This window comes from Terrapene carolina, unplaced genomic scaffold (genome assembly GCF_002925995.2).
Source record: "Terrapene carolina triunguis isolate 2854851 unplaced genomic scaffold, T_m_triunguis-2.0 Scaffold139, whole genome shotgun sequence".
In the NCBI taxonomy this organism is placed as follows: domain Eukaryota; kingdom Metazoa; phylum Chordata; order Testudines; family Emydidae; genus Terrapene; species Terrapene triunguis.
The window spans coordinates 12,151,525-12,170,979 of record NW_020664490.1 but is presented as its reverse complement, the minus strand read 5'-3'; the positions used below and the strand labels follow the sequence as shown (position 1 = coordinate 12,170,979).

At 42.5% G+C, this 19,455-nt stretch overlaps 1 protein-coding gene across 1 annotated transcript in view; it reads left to right on the top strand.

Annotated features, from left to right (window-relative positions):
• TRPC4 (transient receptor potential cation channel subfamily C member 4) overlaps nt 1-14,666 on the top strand; it is a 195,585-nt gene extending 180,919 nt beyond the window's left edge. The window contains exons 9-11 of the mRNA XM_029911965.1: nt 11,604-11,645; nt 11,922-12,011; nt 13,947-14,666. Of these exons, the coding sequence (XP_029767825.1) occupies nt 11,604-11,645; nt 11,922-12,011; nt 13,947-14,666 (852 nt within the window). The remainder of the gene's footprint in view (nt 1-11,603; nt 11,646-11,921; nt 12,012-13,946) is intronic.
• Nucleotides 14,667-19,455: the final 4,789 nt, after the last annotated feature.

The following is a 19,455-nucleotide window of genomic DNA, read 5'->3' as shown; positions in this document are numbered from 1 at the left end:
TGGTGATCAATCTGCAGCCCACAGGCTGCAGGTTCCCCACCACCGTGTCAGAGCCACAGTTGCTGTATGTGTAGTTAAAATGGACATGAATGTACCTTCCCCTTCTTAAGCTCTGTTTCATAAAATTTAAGAAGTGTTTAACATATTTGCTCTTAACTTGCAAAGAATTTTTTTGCAGTGTTTTTGCTACTCAAGAAAATTCTATTGTTTGGAAAATTATCCATCTTTATTAGTTCCCAACATATGCTGCAGAATGTCTAGCGGTACTGAAAACACCCACTTACTTGTTATTATATGGCGTGACACAGCTCACAGGATCAGTGGAAAAAACACAGCGTAATGATCATAAATGTATAGCAAGCACCACAAAATTAATAGGTGCATTGACAGTGTTATATTCGTTCATGTACACCAAGCACCATACAATACCTAACAGACCCCAAAATAGCAGGGCCAGGTAGAGCACAGGACACCACAATGCATTAAGGTGGCTCACTGTTAAAGTGCTTTTTCATAACCTCCCTGAGCCATATAACTCTGTGTTGAGCTCTTCTGATAGCCCTTGTGTCTGGCTGCTCAAACTCAGCAGACAGCTGCTCTATGTCCAACCTCCACCCTGGTGGCCACTTTTCCCCATTTGCTTCATAGATATTATGCAGGACACAGCAGACAGATATAACCGTTGGGATGCTTTTTCTTACTGACATCCAATCTTGTAAGTAAACAACACCAGCATCCCTTCAATCTACCGAAAACACATTCAACACTCATTCTGCACCTGCTGAGTCGGTAGCTGAATCTCTTTTTGGTGCTGTTGAGGTGGCCAGTGTACAGCTTCATGGCTCAGGAAAGCAAGAGGTAGGTTGGGTCTCCCAGAATCACTACTGACATTTCAACATTGCCAATGGTAATCCACCAGTCGGGAAAGAAAGTCCCTGCTTGTAGCTTTGTGAGCAGTCCTGTGTACTTAAAGATGCAAGCATCGTGCACCTTCCTTGACAAGCCAAGATTGACATTGGTGAAGTGTTCCCGGTGATCCACCAATGCTCGCATAACCATGGAAAAGTAGCCCTTTCTGTTGATGTACTGTGTGCACATTGCCAACAGTCACAGTCCTTCATAGCAAGAGATGATTAATGGTGCTGCACATTTATATGACAGTGGCCCCACCGTGGATTTTTGAATGCCAAAGTGATTTTCCCACAGACTGGTATCAATCCAATGTTGCAGACTTGCACAGTGTGATTTCCACTCGCTTCTCCACTGTCAGTGCAGCTCTCATTCCGGTGTCCTTGTGCTGGACGGCTGGGGCAAGCTTGGCACACTGATCCAGGAATGCAGCCTTACACATCCAAAAGTTCTGCAGCCACTGCTCATCATCCCAACCCTGCATTACGATGCAATCCCATGAGTCAATGCCCATTTCTCAGGCCCAGAAGAAGCTCTCCACCGTCTGCAGCTGCTTAGTGCACACCACTAACAACCTTGAATTGGATCTTGCTATGTCCCACAGCAAACTGTCCTCCAATAAATCATCATGTTTCTCCCAGGTTTGGTGCTTCTTGCAGCTCTGCAAATACTGCAGGATTGTGCATCCTGTGCTTGCAATGCTCAAAACACCAGTGCAGAGCTGTGCAGGCTTCTGTCAGAGATGGCAGACAGGGAGGAGGGCCACGCAGGTATGTGGGATTTTTAAAAACGGTGCAAAAATGGCATTATGGGATGTACAAAGTTGCATGCTGGGAAGTTCACCTCTTACTCCCAGTCATCCCTGTGTGACTTGTTCCTGCCCCACCATGCATTGCCAAAACTTCCCAAAAGACAGTGTGCTGGATGGTGGTAAGTTATACACTGGGATACTTATCCACATTGCACCGTACTGTGCATCAGCACAAGCACTCCTGGTGAGTACGCGCAGCGCCGACACATGGAGACAAGCCATACCCACAAGCCATATACTAACTGCTACGGTTTTATGCCATTGGAACTTGTGTCGGCAAAAGTTTGTAGCATAGACATGCCCTTAAGATATGTCTACACTGCAATCAAAGTTGTGACTACGGCACATGTAGACATAGATTTGATCTAGCTAGCTTGAATAACAATATCAGTGAAGCTGAGGCATCTTAAGTTGACTAGCTGCTCAAGAACATACCCAGGATCCCAGGCCAGCTGCCATGCATGCTGCTGTGGCTTTACGACTATCATTATTACAGCGACCTAGACCAAAGCTAGCTTGGGTATGTCTTCACAGGCAGCAACCACACTTCTGATTGCAGTGTAGATGTCCCCTTAGCTTTCAAATGGGTGGAAGAGCATGACAGTATCATTGTGGTGTGTCATACTGACACTGAGTTACATTCATGGCATGCTGTTGAAGTAGAGAGACCCGTGTATCACAATTTATGCAATATCACCTTGAAAACATGACAGTGTGGTGTCAAATATTGCACCTTTGCCAAAGACCTGCCTGTGGGGTCCAAAAGAGATACCTGTGGTTCCACAGCCATAGTTTAAGTATCACTGACATACCACAGACAAATAGCATATATCCACAATACAGTACAGTATATAATGAATATGTGATAATGGGCTATTAAGTATTGTAAGGCTCTGGAAGCAATGCTCATGAGAAGCCATTCCTATTATAGAGGAAACCTCTTGGAGAATAAAGGCACTTACACGATGCAGGCAGAAGTATTTTCTAATTTTCCTGTATGTGTCATGCTAGATCAAACACACCCCTATTATCATCATTCAGCACAGAGTCATAGTGCATGGAGCATAAGGAATTGGGAACCTTTAGGGGAAGAAGGAAAAGGGAGGGATCCCCACTAGAGAGGCAAAGGCTGATTGATCCAGTTATCAGGACACTAGCCTTGGATTTGGGAGACATGGATTCAACTTCCAGCTCAGGCACAGATTTCCTGTGTGACTGTGAGCAAGTCACTAAGTCTCTCTATGCTGCCATTCCCTATCTGTAAAATGGGGACAATAGTACTTCCCTATCTCACAGGGATGTTGCCAGGATAAATACTATGAAGATTGCGGAGTGCTAGACATAACGGGAAGGGGGGCATATCAATACCTATAAAGGAAAGATACAAGGGATACAGTCCTGGCTCTATTAAATTCAATGGCAAAACTCCCACACACTTTAATGAAGGCAGAAGTTTACCCCAGGAGCAGGGACTGGGGAAATTACATGGAGGATCTGATGTATTCTCCTATCTGGGCCTATTCATATATACCCCTCTTACCTGTTTTCTCTTTCCAACCCCCATGATGATGGTCTAGACTTGCCCCACTCATTGTCCTGTCATATCCTGTCATTCACTTTAATCAGTGAGAAGTTTTTCTCCTGGATGGACGTATAGAGAAACAAGCATGCAGAGATGACTCACGTGTGATGGATATGCAGAATGACAGCTGAAACTAGTCCAGATTTCCTGAAAAGCTGCTGAATTCATGTGTTCCAGACCATGGGCTTGTCGGACAACATTTGCATTGTGAAAGGCTAGTGTGATTGGTTTAGCTGCCACTACTGTAGCTAGGAAAGAAAGAATAGAGAAGGGGAAAAAACAGCCACAGAAAGGGAGAAAGTAGGTGTCAGGAAAAAAAAAAAAAACCCCAAGAGGGTATGAGGATGGCACTGAAACAGATTATGAAAAATAGACTGCAGGAATCAGACAAGTGAAAAGAGATGGAGACATTAAAACTCACATAGAAAAGCCAGGGATAAAGAAAGATTGATTCAGAAAGAAAGAAAAGCAAAACAAAAAACAGGAGATGAATTCAGAAAGAACGATGGAAAACTACAATGAACCCCAAAGTCCCGTAACAGAAGAAAAAGAAACAAGTGCAGATAAGAGCCAGACAGAAAAAAAAGAGTGGGATTATATTTAAAAGAGAAATATGACTCACAGTGGCAATGTGTTTGTGTATTTGAAGGTGGGGTACATAACATTCATTTATTAAACATTTTGAGCCAGATTATTAGATGGTCTAAACAACTGTGTTAAATTTAGGGGAGCTAAATTCCAATTCACACCAGCTGGGGATCTGGGGATCTACTATGTCTTTTAAAGAGATTAGTGATTAATATCAGTTCAGAATTAATTTAACTTGAATCCTTTTATAGGTATTAATCACTTGGAGATCAGTTTTTAAAATACTGTTAGTGGTAAAGTAAGTCAGGTAATGTCATGATGGCACCCAACCTACCAATATTATGACTGTTTCTCAGTGTTTAAAAACAGGCAGTGAAATAGGTTTTGTTGCAAATAGAATTGAACAAAAATGCCATTGTTTTTTATAGGAAAATTTGAAAAAAAAAAAACCCTTTTTTTTTCAAAATCACTGTAATTTTTTAAAATGTATTTATTTTTGTTTTTTTATGAAAACTCAATATTTTTTATTCTTTGTTTTGTTTCTCCCTCATCTGTCCTCTTTCCCTCTCCGCACCCCCCGCCCAGAACCCTGGTTTCTGGTAAATGAAATGATACAAAGGAATAAGGGAGTAAAAAGGAGGGAAAATACTGAAAAGTGAATTTTTTTTGTCTTCTGGTTTTTCATGGGAAAAAAACACAAAAATTTTGAAAGAAACAACATTTTCTATAAAACTTTTGTGTAAAAAAAAGGGGGGGGGCTTTTGTCTGCCAACAAATTTTTGAGGGGAATTTTCCAACCAGCTCTCATTGCAAGAGCCTCTCTTTTTCATTTGTTTGGAACATGACTAATTTTTCTCTGCTTGTGACTCTAAGGCCTGATCCAAAGTCCAGTGAAGTTCTTCTACTGACTTCATTAGGCTTTGGATCAGGCCTAGAGTGGACACACACAATTTCTTGGGGGTACTTCCTTATGAGCTATATACATACCAGACTGTTGAACTGCCTGCCCTCCAAAAAGGGCAAATTCCCCTTTGGTGCAGTGGGCATGGCTGGTGCAGGGTACACTATGGGAGTCTTTCATACACCTCTCTTTGCCAGTTATTAATTTTCATTTTTCCTGAATGAAAATTCTCTGCATCTGCCAGAGTCCACTGTGCAGTGGACAGCCGATCCTCTGGTTTGATCAAATATCACACACAGCTAGTTTATGAAATCTTTCTCCTATCACATGGCTTTTCTTTGGAGCAGCAGGCTCTTCAGTCGGTGGACCATTTGAACAGCTGATTTGACTAAATCTAAACATTTTACAGGAATATATTGATTTCATCAAAATTTTTGATGGGAAATTAACAAAATGTTATCATATTGACTTATGTTTACAATATCATAGACTAATTGAAATGATAAAGTCTAAACATTTCTACAAGGGTACTTTGAGATTTCCAAAATTCAATATTTTCGATATTTCATTTTGTAGTAAATTTTGACCTTTCATTCTGATTTGGGATGAAAGAAGATTTCAGAATGTTGAAATGTTCCACAGAATGAAAATTCCATTTCCCGACCCAACCATCTCTACTGCTCAGCTGTTCTGAGATCATCTATTCCAACCACAGGTGCAGCTTGCTCACAGACAGTGTAAAAAGACCAGCGATGTTCAATAGTAATTTACCAGCACTTAGGTTCTAATACTAAATGCTGATTCAGAGAGGTCTTTTACCTTCAAAAATTATTGCACACTTTTATTTATTTTTATGTATTTTTTTTATTTTTGCTAATGTCATTTTGACATAGCCCAGTATATGCAGTATTATCTTTAGCTATTATCACAAAACGGTACAAAGTTAGTACTTCATTGCATATTTCTAAGACTGGGTAGTCAATAGGCAGACCGCAGGCCAAATCCAGACTGCCAGCTGCTTTTGAATGGACCACGAAAGCTTTTATTTATTTATTATGATCATTACTGTTATTGTGGTGTAAAAATGTTTCTCTGTAGTCTGGACCTTGACTATACCTTGACTAAGAAATTTGGACCTTGACAAAAAGAAATTGACTACCCCTGTTCTAAGATAACTAGTATGCTGCTGTTTAAGCAATATAGAGAAGCTGCATTGAAGTACATATATAAACTATGGATTTGTAGTGCAGTTTTATTGACCTTTTTAGGCCTAAATTTTCCAGACTAATCAATGTCTTTTGGTGTCTAAAATTACTCAACTTGGCTAACCACAATCTGTGACCATTTTTGAAATATAGGCCCTAATTCATAAAAAAAGAAGGGTGGAATAAAATATATTATTTTCCTCCAACTATGTGACATGTTTCACTATCCAGATTTGTTATTGATGTAGGATTAAATTTCAGAGCTGTTATTTAGTGTCTTATCACCATCACTCAATTGTAGATTTCTCCATTCCGATTTTAAACTTAAAGTAGTCTGAAGGACATAGAGGAAAGGATTTGCTCATAACACCTTGAGTATTTCCTCATGCTGCTGACTTACATACAGGAGCGGCGCCAGGGTTTTTGGCGCCCTAGGCGGGGGTCCTTCCACACTCCCGGTCGTCATTGGCAATTCGGCGGTGGGGGGGTCCTTCCGCGCTCCCGGTCTTCGGGGCACTTCGACGGCGGGTCCCGGAGCGAGTGAAGGACCCGCCACAGAATTGCCGCCGAAGACCCAGAGCGCGGAAGGACCCCCCCGTCGCCGAATTGCCGCCCCCTCCCAAATCCTGGTGCCCTAGGCGACCGCCTAGGTCGCCTAAATGGAAGCGCCGGCCCTGCTTACATAAGCATTTAAGAGAAACAAGGTGGGTGAGGTAATACCTTTTATTCCGTTGGTGAGGGAGACAAGCTTTCGAGCTTACACAGAGCTATTCTTTAGGTCTGAGAAAGAAGAGCTCTGTATAAGCTTGAAAGCTTATCTTTCTCACCAAAAGAAGTTGGTCCAAGAAAAAATATTACCTCACCTACTTTGTCTTTCTGATATCCTGGGACCAACACAGCTACAACAACACTGCATAAGCATTTACCTCTATTCCGTTTTACTCAGGTTCTTATACATCCTCATCACATTATCTGAGCACTTTCCAGAAATGTATTAAGTGATGCAACTAGCATTTGTCACGTTTCTCCTTTTTTCTTACCCTTTTCTTTCCAAGGGGAAAATAATGTGAGGTTTTAGCTTGTTTCTTAGTGAAGGTTAGATCAAAGGAGTGCAATCACCCTTGGAATGGAAAGTGGTGACATTTGAGGTGGTGGTTAGATTCTGCAGGAGTTTCTTGCACAGCCCTGGACCAGCCCCAGAGAAAGCAGTGTCTCCTTCAGAGATAAGATTTACCCTAGCCACGGACAGCTGTGTTGTTCCTGAGGACTGGCATTGTCAAGCATGATACACATCCCAGAGTATCCTTGATCCAGACCATTGAGCTCCTTGATCATAAGGATAGACTTTGAATTTGAATTCTACCTTTATGCAAATTTCTAGGTGAAAAACAATTGGCCAGAAAAAAATCATGTCTCTAAAAATAATTTAGTATTATTACATTTCTGACCAGTAAATAGATTTTGCTGCCAAGTCTGCAAAACTGTATTGATTGGCTGGCAATTTAATAAACAGGGTAATAGAAATTATTACTGGTATTAAAGTAATGATTAGAGTCTCTCAAATGAGGTACATGCAAGGTCCTATATGTACACAGGACATCAGAAAGGACTTATTATTATCTTTCTTTTTATCACATGCACAGACAGATTAAGTGACTTGCCCAATATCACACAGAAAATTTGTGGTAGAGCTGGGAACTGAACCGGCATCTTAGGGATTCCACTGCTGTGCTTTAATCACATGACCATGCCTTCTCTTTATTACAGTGATTAATATATATGTATATATATTTTTGTCCATGGCTGTTCTACCCACAACTTCCAACTGCACTTCACATACAGCTGAGCTGCATTTAAACATCAACTTTTCTTTAATAAAAAGTCATTAAAAAATCTAAATCAAAGGTTTTTGAATTCTCACTCTTTTTCTTGCTTAAACAAAAGTGACTATTCAAAGAGGTCCTTCTGGGAGTGGAGCACTAAACAAAGAGAAGGGGAAAGCAGTGACTGTTTTAAGTATTAACATTTGGCATGTATGCAGCTTTCATTAAGTTTTGAATCTTGGCAGCATCAATTTTAATTTTATCTTTTTATTAAAAAAATAAATAAATCTTGACCAGTAAACATTTCCTAATTTAGCTTTCTCCATAGCAAAGGGAAAGCTGTGAGTGAAGTCATGTTGAAAGTTTTAGACACAACTGTGCTGAGAAGAAACAGACTATATAGTTCCTTGTGGGAAAACATCCTTAACTTCAAGATTTAGTATAGTTTCAGTGATTTGATGACAAATTTTCACAAGTGACCTTAGTCTTTGGCTGTCCTGGCCAGCGTTAAGCACCTAGAACCTTATGTACTTGCCATTGACCTCAGATAAAGTTGGAGGTGGTCAGTACCTCAAAAAATTAAGCTCTGGGGCCATCATTCTCAAAAACGTCTGTAATTTTGAGCGCTTAACTTGAGACATCTTGCATGTTGAAGTGTGGGCACCCAAAAAAAAAAAAAGGGCAATCAAAATTTGAGGCTACCTTTGAAAATTTGGGCCTTAGCCTTTAGGAAACTGTCTGTTTCTTAATTAGATAACACTTGGGAACTGCCTGTTTGTAAGGAGTTTTAGGGGAATGGATGGGGGCACTAGTGTGGGAGGTCAGAGGGGTTTCTTAGAGTTGGGAGGTAAGGCATGTCTCTTGTCTGTAACATGTCCCACTCTACATCACCCTCACCCTGCTGGAAACCCTCATAGGTTTCTGGCACACATTTTTCACAGTTCCCAACCTGAACTGGGAATCAGCAGTGGGTAGAAAGCTCATGGCAGTGAGTTTGCAGAATGTGAGGATCCATTCTGCCGTGAGGAAGAAGAGAAAGGGAATTAGGAGCTGAAGAAAGGATCTGAGCATTTTAATTGGAGAGACAGAACTGAGGCATTGAACACTAGTTTGATATTCTATGTGTATACATGCAGGTGCACACACACGCACACATTTTTTCTTCTCCAGTTTATCAGTGTTGTGCATTAAATACATATTGTAATTGTGGTAAAAATATTCTGGAGATATTTGCACGTTGAAAAATATGGTTAGTACTGTCAGCCAAAATCCTGTATTACCAGGCTGTGAGCTGAATCATCACTGCACTGCTCCATTAGTAGTTTTGCCACTGACTTCAGTGGGTGCAGGATCATTAAATAACTGATCTGGCTAATCAGTGTTATCTTGCTCCATAGCAGCATAAACTGAGGGAGGCTGAACTTGAGCTGATGTGTTTATTTTGTATTTCACTGTAAATACCCAGAGTGCTGAGCTGTCGTGGTATTTTCTGCAATGCAGGAGTCAGTATTTATTTTGTTTATTGGGTTCACTATCTTTACCTCGAGTTAAGCACATTTCAGTGATATCTTAAAATGATTTTTTTCCTCATTACCAAATCTTCTGTGAGTCAGATTTGTCTTCATGAACCCTAATGCTGTTAGGATTTCCTCAGTCTTCTCCCAACAGGAGGGAGACATCTCCACCTGGTGGCCCACCTTAAAACATTGCAAGAGCAAAGCTGCTTTAATACAGAGTGGGGGAGGGCTACATCACTTCTTTTGCAAAGGGGTTTTGCAGAAACATTGTACTCTGTGGGCATAGTACTCAATGCATTTCCACTCAGTCTTCAGGTGATTGAGTTAGAAGGGACGTAGTAACTTGTATTTAGCATGCACAAAATTACAAAAGACACAGAAATGTAATCAGGAAAAAGCACTGGAATAACTAGAGGGCAGCTGCTCACTTAGGGAACCATTCTCTGCAGTGTCTTTTCAGAGAAGCTACCACAACAGAAAATGCAATGTCCCTCCTCCCTCCCCCGCCCCCCCACATCCTGCTGTAGTCTCATCATGACTTTGCAGTAAATTACAAAAGAGAAATCAATCACAAATTACAAACCATCCACTAGTACAGGAATGTTACCAATCATAAGTAAATTGTAAATCAGCCTTGACTGCAAGAGCTGGAGAAAATATATGAATGCCTGATTTGTTATAACTTCGGTTTTGTCAGGTCTCCTAGATACATTTTGCCATAGGTTAGACGTCCAGTTGCATTTGGGATGACAAATGTAGGAGGCAAAAATCAAAAATATCAATCTTGCTCCCACTAACTTACTCTGTATCTGCCACTGGTACGACCTCTGCTGGAATAGTGTGTCCAGTTCTCTTGTCCAAAACTCAAGAAGGATATTGGTAAACTGGAGAAGGTTCAGAGAGGATTCAAAAGAATGATTAAAGAATTAGAAAACATGCCCTATAACGATAGGCTCAAACAGCTCAATCTATTTATTTTAAGAAAGAGAAGATTAAGGGGTGACTTGATTACAGTCTATTGCTCTACATGGGGAACAAATATTTCATGATGGGCTTTTTAATATAGTACAGAACAGTATAACACAATCCAATGGCGGGAAATTTAAGCTAGATAAATTCAAACTGGAAATACAGCATACATTTTTAACAGTGATGGTAATTAACCATTGGAGCAATTTACCAAAGGTTATGGTAGATTCTCTACACTGACAATTTTTAAATCAAGATTGGATATTTTTTCTAACAGATCCGCTCTAGGAATTATTTTGGGAAAGTCTATGGCCTGTGTTATACAGGTGGTCAGACTAGATGGTCACAATTTTCTCTTCTGGATTTGGAATCTATTAATATAAGCTAAGGACAATCAAAGGTTTAGAATAAGCAAAGACTTCAATCAGCCCATCTGAATTGTTATTGAGGAGATCATTAATTCATGAGCAGAGTAAGAATCAAATTATTTTTTTCCTTCTTCCTGAGACCCCTTAGGTATCTGAGTACAATCAGATGAGATACCCATTGCTTTGTTGTTGGTAGTGCTATGTTTTACACATTTCTTCCTATGAAGCTTCTTTTTGTTGTCCACCATTTGAGCATTGTCCATCTGGCGATGTGGACAGGTTTGGCTTTATTTTGAGTCTGGCCGGTGACCTAATGTTGACCCTTTCATCCAGAGATGAAATATACCATTAATCTGAGGAGACTGCCCTTTACACTACAGTGCAAAAGTTTACTTGGGTTTTCTCTTTCACCCAAATTCATTCTTCACTGCACCAAACATGAGCAATCAGGCTTTGTGCAGGAAGCTAATGGGTGAGGAGGAGGAATTCACTCTCTAATCTGTGGGGTAGTCATGGGGCACTACTCAGCCCCTGTATAGCTGCTATCCTAGCTTTGAAGGTCAGAATAGTAGCTATTATCCTTCCCCAGCCCCTTTGTTCCGAGGGCATCTCAGTTTGATCACAGATCCTGTGCTCCACTCCACCCTGTCCTACTTAGAGCTCACACAGATCTCCCCTTTGCAGTATGGAGAAGACACAAGGATGCACTTCTCATTTTGCCCGTCAGCTGCCCTCCCTCCTGTCCAGCTCCAGGATGGGCCTTTCACCAGTACCAAAACTTCCCAAAAGACCTTGAACCAGCCCTCAACAGCACTTGCCCTAGTGCATCATATTGCTGTCCTGCCACTTTCAGCCAGTTGTTGACGTTTTTTTTAAAAAATCAGTCACTAGCATTAATACCACTCAGTATCTCAATCTGTTTCTTTTCAGAGGCGTGCAGCTGATAATTTGAGGAGACATCATCAATACCAGGTGAAGGCCCATGGTTTTCTTTTTTTTTAGCATGGGTAATTATTAGAGAGGGATGGGATAGGATCCCCCACACACACATATTTCAAGAAAAATCTCCTTAACTGAAACAATTATTTTTCATTGAGAAAACACGTTGATGAAACATCTTGACTGGCTCTAGAAGTGTTAAAATTTTTGTAGTGTCTTAGAAAAGGAAGCAAAAATGCAGTTGGTTTAGTGAATGTATGTCCAGTTATCATTGCCAGTGAAACTAACACATTCTTTTAAATCTTTTAGGAAGTGATGAGAAATCTTGTTAAGCGATACGTTGCCGCAATGATAAGAGATGCCAAAACTGAAGAAGGACTCACAGAAGAGAATTTTAAGGTGACTATTTTCATGCTTATCAATGTAATAATAAAATGTCAAATGACTACAGATCATCAAACAAACAATCATACAACTGCCATTCACTTACAGCTTAGACGACAGTCTGTGTGGCCTGCCTGACCACATGCATTCATTTTGCACACAAAATCTTGCTCCTTTTTTTTCTTTCCAGTACATTGTTTTTAGACTTTCACAGCTGTTAAATTAATAAAGAATTGTGGGCAGCATAGCCTAATGATTGGTGTCAAATGACCTGTGTTCTATTCATGGCTATCCCCACGGATTACTAGGTCAGCTTGGGCCAATCATTTAAACGTTTTGGACCAGGCTTTTTCCAATGGAAGAAAGAAACAGCTTAATTGGCTAGCTGGGGATCTTCTCTGTGTAGGGGAATCCCGAAGTGGAGTAGAGCTTGTGTGAATGACCAGGCTGCTAGAGCAAGATGGAAATACTTCCACATCTCAGAAAATTAGCTCTTCTGCCATGGAGTGCAGGGCTGGATGGAAGAGCCAGTGTAAAACTCAATTCTAGCAACTTATGTTTTTTGCCGAAAATGGTCTGTCACTTACAGCATGTTGTCAGCAGCTCCTGCCCTTCAGGCCAGGAGAATCAAACTTTCATAAGCTCAGAGGGTGCTGTTCCTTATGTCCCCTAAGTGATGGATAACCAGAATGTCTTTTTTCTCCCCATATCTTTTCCAAAGTCCATTGATTGCTTGGTTTACCTTATTTGTAAATGTACTTTCACTGTCCTCTGTAATCAAGCTGGTCAGACAGAGGAATCCACACTCTTGTGTCTAGAGCAGGCCTGATTTGTGCATTGCCTCTGAAACACATTTTAAGAACACATTTCCAGCACACATACATAACTGTTTGTACACATCCCATTCATCCATCACACAAGGATTTTTGGGACAACCGTGTCACCAGTTTACATGTGATACCTTACATGATACCTCTTAGATACGTGTTATGACAACAGTGTGTTGGAGATGATGTGTATCAGGGCTAATATGATGCTGGCAGTTAAGTGCTAAAGTGAGGAAAGATCATTTGATGATGACCTGATCTTGGAAGGGTGATGAGGTTATACTGGTCCTGGTTCCTCAAACTGTGGACTTCAGAAGAAATTATGTTCTTAGTGTCACTGGATGTCAAACTACAAAATTCAGCTATTAAAACTTTCTAATCCAAAAGGCTGGAAGCTTCTTTAAACTAGCCAGTCATCCTGTGTCTGTAAATTTTGGCAGTTGGCATTGAGGGGCTCTTCAGGTCACAGACCCCCCCACTTCCTCCTTGTTTTTAAATCAAAGATTAAATTAAGCAAATCTTGATGAAGCTAATGGGAGAGAGGATGACCTCACCCACCACACCTCTTAGGTTCACTACTGTGCCTTTCCACTCTCACAGACTCTCCCCAGTTCACCCACTAGCACCATTTCCTGAACTCCCAAATCCTTAAAACACACAGTTCCTGGGGCCATCCACCTGGAAGCTAGTGCACCTTGTAAAGGGTAATAACATTCAGTGGGTTAAGGAATAGCAGTGAAAATGCTCTGCCTCTATAGGAGTAGCACAGTCTAGTGAGCCAAACATAGATATGGGAGGTAAGACAGCCAGAGGTCTCATCCTAGCACTGTCAGTGATTTGGACAAGGGGTCTTGGGCACTTTACATAAGCTCTCAGGCTTTCCTCTGGGAAGTATTAATATTCGCTTCTCTGCCTTCCATGGGAATTGTGAGGACTGATCAGAAGCATTTGCAAAGCACTTAGAAGATGTCGGAGAAAAATTAACATCCATAATACTATATATTTACAAATGAACACATTTGCTAAAATATTCAGGTGTTGTTCTTTATTACAAAGAGAAAACCAAACAAAACCAAAACAGATTCCCAAGTTTTAAATGCTTCCTATCTTCCTAACTTTTTAGGAATTAAAGCAAGATATTTCCAGCTTTCGTTTTGAAGTCCTGGGTTTGTTGAAAGGAAACAGACTTTCTAATTTGCAAACTTCAAAAATCAACAAAGAAGCCTCTTCTTTGTTAGAGACTGATGAAAACTGTGCGAGTGGAGGAAAGGAGAAAGTAAAGAAAAAGAACTTCAGCCTTTTTGACATAACTACACTAATTCATCCAAGATCAGCTGCTATAGCCTCTGAACCACATAACATAAGCAATGGAGCTGCACTGATGGTGTCCGAGCCCATAAAGGAGAAACAAAAAAGGGTGAACTTTGTAACAGACATAAAAAGCTTTGGATTATTTCATAGACGATCAAAAACAAGCTCCCAGGAAGTGAGTGCAAATAAAATATACTCTGTGTCTGAAGAAGTTTCACAACAACAGGTGGACGAACAATGCGAGAAAACTACTGAACTGGAAGGGGGAAAATTGGTCATGAACTGTGAATTAAGTGTCCAAGGTCTCAGTGAAAAGTGCATGCTAACAAACAATAAGCAAACCAACAGTGAGACTTTGGATTCACAGCATGAGGAGAATGATTGTGCTGTGGAAACTGAGAAGACAGAGGTACAGGACGCAGACCCCCCCACACCAGAGGATTTGCTGGACAAGAAGTTGGACGTTACCAGTGACTCGGAGATGAACGAAGAGACAGTTGTTCAGGATGATTATGTAACAACGAGGTTGTGATGCGAGTGGGAGTGAGCATATACAAATATATATATTTTGCATAGTGCTTTTTTGGGCAGGATGTTTTAAAAGTTATATTAGAAAGTATAGAATTACACTTTATAGTATTCAACAACCAAGGCACATGAACTTGTAACATAATTAGGTGAGGGAAAGACAATAGAGGAACCTTCTGTTTTGTAGCCTGCTTTAGCTTTCACAATTTGTTTTACATTTTTTAATAAATGGAAGCATCTTGTATTCTTGTACTGTTGCAATAACCCACAGAAACTTTTTAGCTATCTTTTTTCAATTAAAACAAATGCAATTTCTCTCATATGATAGTTGACTCCTATGATAAATATTTTTCTATGCAAATAAAAAGTAGCTTAATCTTGTAAGCCTTTACTTAACTTTTTTAGCTCCTTAAAGATAATGGGCAGCATAATAATCCATAAGCAATTTCTGTCAATACAATTATTTAAATGGGTAGAAATTTGATTTGCTTCAAATGTTATGGAAATAAATTAAAACATAATATATCATTTATTTATTGAAAGAGTGTTAATAACTGTACATTATGAATAATTTTCCTATTTGGTTATTTAATTATACTTCCCCATCCCCATAGAGTTATGACCCTACTGATGACATTGTTACAATTTAATTTGCAAAAAAATTGGGTTGTATAAAATGTTTCCTTTCTTATAGTAAACAAAATGTTTATGGCTTGCTACAATTTTATGACTGTTTATTCCGAAAGAATCCACAATCAGTACCAGCTATTATTTCTCCAAACATCTGCTTTTTCCAAATGTGGACAAACTATGCACTTCAATATACAATTGCTCATTAGCTTCTGCCTTCGTATTACAACTGCATTTGCTAAGAGCAAGATTACTTCAGAAAAAAATCCTTCTAAATATTAGAAAAATATGACAATCTGCTAGGAATATTTGAAAGGCAAACCTAACAAAGGTTTTCTGGATCATCACAGAGTTTTGGGGAACCTAATGGATGATTTTATACAAAAATACTTAGACATTCAAATTTATAATAGAAACCTGATAGTATTTTTCATAAATGACAAGTGATTTATTGTCTTAGTCAAAATGAGTATTTTTAAAATTAAACAGTATGTTTCTTTTTAATCAGCGACTGGTGTCCTATATTATTAAGATAGAATAAATATAAAAATGTACACTACAAACTAAAGAAAGATCCATGGAAACTTTTGAATACACTACAATAAGGTAGCCATTCCATTCTTAAATTCATCTTGTTGTGGTAGGTTTTACAGTTTATATTGTCCTGTGTTCGGGGATCCCAAAACACAGAATTATCTTATATACTGGATCCCAGGAAGTACATAACAAAGGTGGAATTAACCATGGATGGCTGATGGATTTCCCTGTTTCTGTGAGCTGAGTAGAAACCAAACGTTTACAGACACATTTTCTAAAGCTCCTAAGCTGCCCCTACAACATGTAAGTGCCCTTGCATGTGGAAAACAGGTAACCGTGAGCTCATGTGAGTTTTGCTTGCAAATGTTGGATTTGAATATTCTCTCCTTTAAAAAGCAACAAAGAGTCCTGTGGCACCTTATAGACTAACAGACATATTGGAGCATAAGCTTTCGTGGGTGAATACCCACTTCGTCAGATGCATGCTCCGATATGTCTGTTAGTCTATAAGGTGTCACGGGGACTCTTTGTCACTTTTTACAGATCCAGACTAACATGGCTACCCCTCTGATACTCTCCTATAAAAATATACCTCACAGAATAGATTCTATATTTGTGTCCTTAGTTTCTTTTGATTTTTAGGCTAGCTATACAACAGTTCATGGATTGATATTGTTATCCCATGATGTGGCAGCAGCTACCATATGCTCAGTTGGTATTATGTCTTTTCAGAAAAATTGCCTTATAATACTTCCACTCATAGTACTATAGTACAAACTCATTATCCAAATCAAAAGTCCAAGTGTTCTATTAATTTCAATAGGACTTTGTAAAGTAGAAATAATTGCTAGTGCAAATTATATGGTCTGATACAGCTGTATAAACATTTCACAAAATGCTACTTTTACCACAGGAGGCCCTTTAGCAGCAGCCATATTCTTCACACTGAGCTGGACCACAACCAGAACCATGAAAGGCACCTCCTTTTCTTTGGCGCTTCAGATAAAAGGAACCCCACTCATGGCTCATTGTGCTAGGCGCTGTACAAACACAGAACAAAAAGATGGTTCTTCTTCGAGTGATTGCTCCTGTGTATTCCACAGTAGGTGTGCCTGCTCGCCACGTGCACCGGTGCCGGAGGTTTTTCCCTTAGCAGTACCCGTAGTGGGGGAGCACCAGTGCGACCCCTAGAGTGGCGCCGCTATAGCGCACTATAAGGGGACGTGCACTCTCCCCCCACCCTCAGTTCCTTCTTGCCGCCAGTGAAGGTAGTCGAAACTTGTGCTTCAGCTTCACTGCAGCCTTCTCTTCTCTAGCGGTACTGTTCGTCGGATCGTTTTCTTAACATTAGCTTGGACCCGGGGCATGCCCCGTGCTCCAGGCTTCAAGTGTGCGACTCCTGGAGCGACCCCCACGCTAAGTGTCTTTGCTGCCTGGGTGAGACTCATATTAGCGACCGCTGCAAAATCTGTAGGTCGTTCAAACCAAGGATTAAGAAGGAGAGGGACTTCAGACTTAGAGCTCTCCTGATGGAGTTGGCGTTGGCTCCGACCCCGGTGCGCAGATCGGACTCGGCACCGGCCGCCGCATTGTCGGTACGCAGCGAGGCCCCTTCGACCAGCAGGCACCGCTCTCTCGCCAAAAAACAAGGGAAGAGCTCGGCCTCGCTACGATGCCGCGACAAGGATAAGGGGGAGGCTGGTCCCGCGCTAGGCAGCCCTCGGTCCCCCCCAGGCTTAAGACCTCCGACTTGAGTGGAGCGGAGCAGTCGACCCGGACATCCCCGGTACGGATGCCATCGACGCCGGAGGCAGTGCAGGCGGCAAAGGACATTATGTCTTTGCTCGTGCTGAGCTCACAGCCGAGCACGACCCCCAGGTCTCGGGGTAAGCCCCCGTTAGGGGACCGTCCGGCTTCTTCGGTGAGCAGTGGCTCTTGCTCCGAAGGTCGCTCTCCGCATTGCTCGATGCACAGCAGCCGCTAGTCAAGCGACTCCCGGCCACCGTCAACGCCTCCCAGACCCTCTGTCCCGCTGCCGAGACAGGAATCGCGGGCCCCTCCTACCCCGCCAGCCAGTGAGCGCAGGCACCAGGAGAGGCGCCGGGAACGCTCCCCGGCCTGACGCGAGTACCGGAGCAGATCTCGACGTGATAGGCGTCGTTATTCGCGCTCCAGCTCCCGCTCGACCGGCACCACGGCAGAGGCTCTGCACGTGGTACCTCGGCGTCAAGGCACTACGCTTCGCACAGTCGTTACCGCTACCAAAGCAGCTCGTCGAGAGGGTACCATTCCTCGTCTTCGAGGTCCAGATCGCGAGGGAGACGCCGACACAGGCACTGCTACCATCGCTCCTGTGGCACCGAGCGCTCTTCAGCCACCTCCGCCTCGGTCCCCTTCCTGTCCTCGGGCCGTGCGTCCCCGCAGGGACTTGCTGTACCTCCCGGTACCCAGCAAGCCCAAGGCTACGGAATCCCGTGGCAGGGACAATGGTGCCAGTGGGTGCCATGGCAGCAGGTAACGAACCAGCCCGGGGCCCATTCGGTCGCTGGAGCGTCCCAAGCCCCATCGGCCTCGTCAGGGCACCCACGGGACAAGTCGACGGGCCAAGACTTGGCAGACCTGCATCCGGATTCCGACCTGGGTCTCAATGCCCCGGCGCCAATCGTGGTGCCCGACTCCACGCGTGCCGCGTCTCCGGCACCAGACGACGCGATTGTGGCACCGCCGCCTTTGGTCCCGCAGGAGGACTTCAAGGCACACCAGGACTTGCTGAAGCGGGTGGCTTCCAGCCTTCAGCTACAAGCCGAGGAGATGGAGGGACTGTCGGACTCCCTCTTCAACATCCTATCCCCCTCGGCACCGGGCCGTGTGGCACTACCGTTACACCAAGGTGTTGCCAACATCACCAGTGCCATGTGGCAAACTCCCGCCTCCTTGGCACCGATTTCCAAGAAGGCCGAGAGAAAATACTTTGTGCCAGCAAAAGGTCACGAGTACCTTTACTCCCACCCGGTGCCTAACTCACTTGTGATTGAGTCGGTGAACCACAGGGAGTGCCAAGGCCAACCCGTGCCCACCCCTAAAAATAAAGATGCCAGGAGACTCGACTCCTTTGGCAGAAAGATTTATTCTTCAGCCAGTTTCCAGATGAGGGTAGTCAACCACCAGGTCTTACTCAGTAGATATGACTTTAACTTGTGGGAGTCCTTGCCTAAGTTCCAGCCTCTTCTCCCAGACAAGGATAGGAAGGACTTCAAGACGCTGGTGGAAGAGGGGTCGGCGGCAGCTAAGGTGGCCCTGCAGGCGGCGTCGGATGCGGCAGATACGGCGGCTCGCTCCATGGCTTCCGCAATCTCCATGCGCAAAGTGTCATGGCTCCTGTTGTCGGGTCTGTCGACAGAGGCTCAGTCTCTGATGCAGGACCTCCCGTTCAATGGCAAGGCGCTCTTTGCGGACCAGATAGACATCAGGCTGCATGGGATGAAAGACTCCTGCACCACCCTGCAGACCTTGGGCCTCTACGTCCCCCCTGCAAAGAACCAGGCCAAAATGATTCCGGCGGCTCAGCCTGCTAGGAGCAGATACGAGCCCCTGTATAAGAGGCCCAGAGACCAGAAACGCTAGTC